General features: G+C 45.8%; 1 protein-coding gene across 1 annotated transcript; it reads right to left on the bottom strand.

Annotated features, from left to right (window-relative positions):
- Positions 1–107: 107 nt before the first annotated feature.
- Positions 108–948, bottom strand: H310_13568 (hypothetical protein; the record flags this gene model as incomplete). The annotated part of the gene is made up of 2 exons (XM_008881118.1): positions 108–659; positions 709–948. The coding sequence occupies 2 exons, from the start codon at positions 946–948 to the stop codon at positions 108–110; spliced, it is 792 nt and encodes a 263-aa protein (XP_008879340.1).
- Between the last annotated feature and the right edge of the window lie 665 nt (positions 949–1,613).

Below are 1,613 nucleotides of genomic sequence, written 5' to 3'. Positions count from 1 at the left end.
TCCGACCAAAATAATTCTCGACGAGAACCCGGTCGGAAGACACACGCCCATTTCGTTCCAGCTCTCGGGCTGAGAGTCCACCTTGGCTTTCGAGTCGGGTGAATTGCTCAAACCTCACTTCTTAACCCTTGATAGCCCATGTCCACAAGGACACTCCAAGAGTCTGGGTACTCGTCGGAACCTTCCTCGTGGTCCACCGTGTCCAATTCGGGCGCAGACTTCCGAAGCATTTCTTGGTGGATATGCCGACGTTGCTTGAAAATCGTCAAATCAGAAACTGAGCCTGGTGTGTGGTTTGAAATATCGACTGCATCCCCGGGGTAAGCAACGGAGTACTCGAGCTTCAGACCGTAGAGCTTGTGCTTTCCCGAGAAGTAGTGCTTGGCTTCGTCAAAACGTCCAGTTGGTCGATACGAGGGCTGAAACTTGACATCCGTACAATACAGTGCTGACGAAAAGTTGGCAAAAGCCTTTCCTTGTTGGACTTGACAGGTCATGTTGACAGGCATAACATTGTGCTCGTAGCGAATTGGTTCGACGATGTCAATAACACGCTGGATCAACTTTTCAAATGTTGGAGCCTTCTTGTTGAAGTCGAGGGCGTGTTTGTCCCAAGCGTTGCAGTGCTTAAGCACAGACAGGAGCATGAAAAATGCATTCTTTGGTGAGGTTTTTGACTTGCGGCCTCGCCCATCGTCCAGTTGTCACTGTGGCGGGTTCGACTAAGGCCCAAATTGTTTCGATCTCGGCCAGAGTAAAGTTCGACATTGTCGTGAGGGCTGCGTTGCCTCCTTGACTGAAGAAGCTGTCGATCACTGGCGTGGGCGTATCTTCGGCTTCCTCCACTTGTTGCGAGTGGGCTTGGTATACCGTACTCAACTCGTTGAGGGCATGGGCGTCGTCATCGACTTGTTGTTGGAGGCGCGTCACGATTGCAATGGAGTCCATGAGTTTGTTCAAAAGTTTTTGATTGTGAGTTACGACTCCGCGCTATCTTTTATTGTGTAGAGGCGTAGCATAGTTCAAGTTGTGTAGAGTACTGTCGGGGAGCTTGTAAATGCGGAATAGCTTTGCCATATTGTTTTTGATAATGTTTATTCTTCATTGACTCAGTCTTTGAGCTGTTGGTCATACTCTTCGTCATTCACTGCGATATTACGATTTTATCCACTCCTATTGCATTTATTTGATTTTATTCCAGATACGTACAGTACTAATATCCACTTGAAATCGAAATCACTGACAATGACCTCAGTAATTGAATACGAGGTCTAATATATACTGACCTTGAAAGTCAAGCTAGAACATGATTTGACATAGAGAGAGCTCTAATAGCTCATGCAGTCGGGTCGGTGGTGTAGGAGAGGACAGTTGCTACATTTCTCGTCAAAACAGTCCTTTTCTATGAAATTTGTGATATATTTTGACGGTCAATACTCCAGGTAATGTAAATTGCCACTTTACGCAAAATCTCATGAAGCCGTCGCGGGTAAATGGACGAATCTCGGCGATAATCGAAATTGCAATCAGAAAAGTGTGTTCTAGAGCTTTAATCTTATGTATCAAGAACAATTTACCAGCATCATGTTCTGGAATTAACTTGGCTGTCGAAT

Source organism: Aphanomyces invadans (genome assembly GCF_000520115.1).
Source record: "Aphanomyces invadans strain NJM9701 unplaced genomic scaffold supercont1.53, whole genome shotgun sequence".
Lineage (NCBI taxonomy): Eukaryota > Oomycota > Saprolegniomycetes > Saprolegniales > Verrucalvaceae > Aphanomyces > Aphanomyces invadans.
Note: the sequence above shows the minus strand (reverse complement) of the source record. Positions and strands in the feature narration are given on the sequence as shown.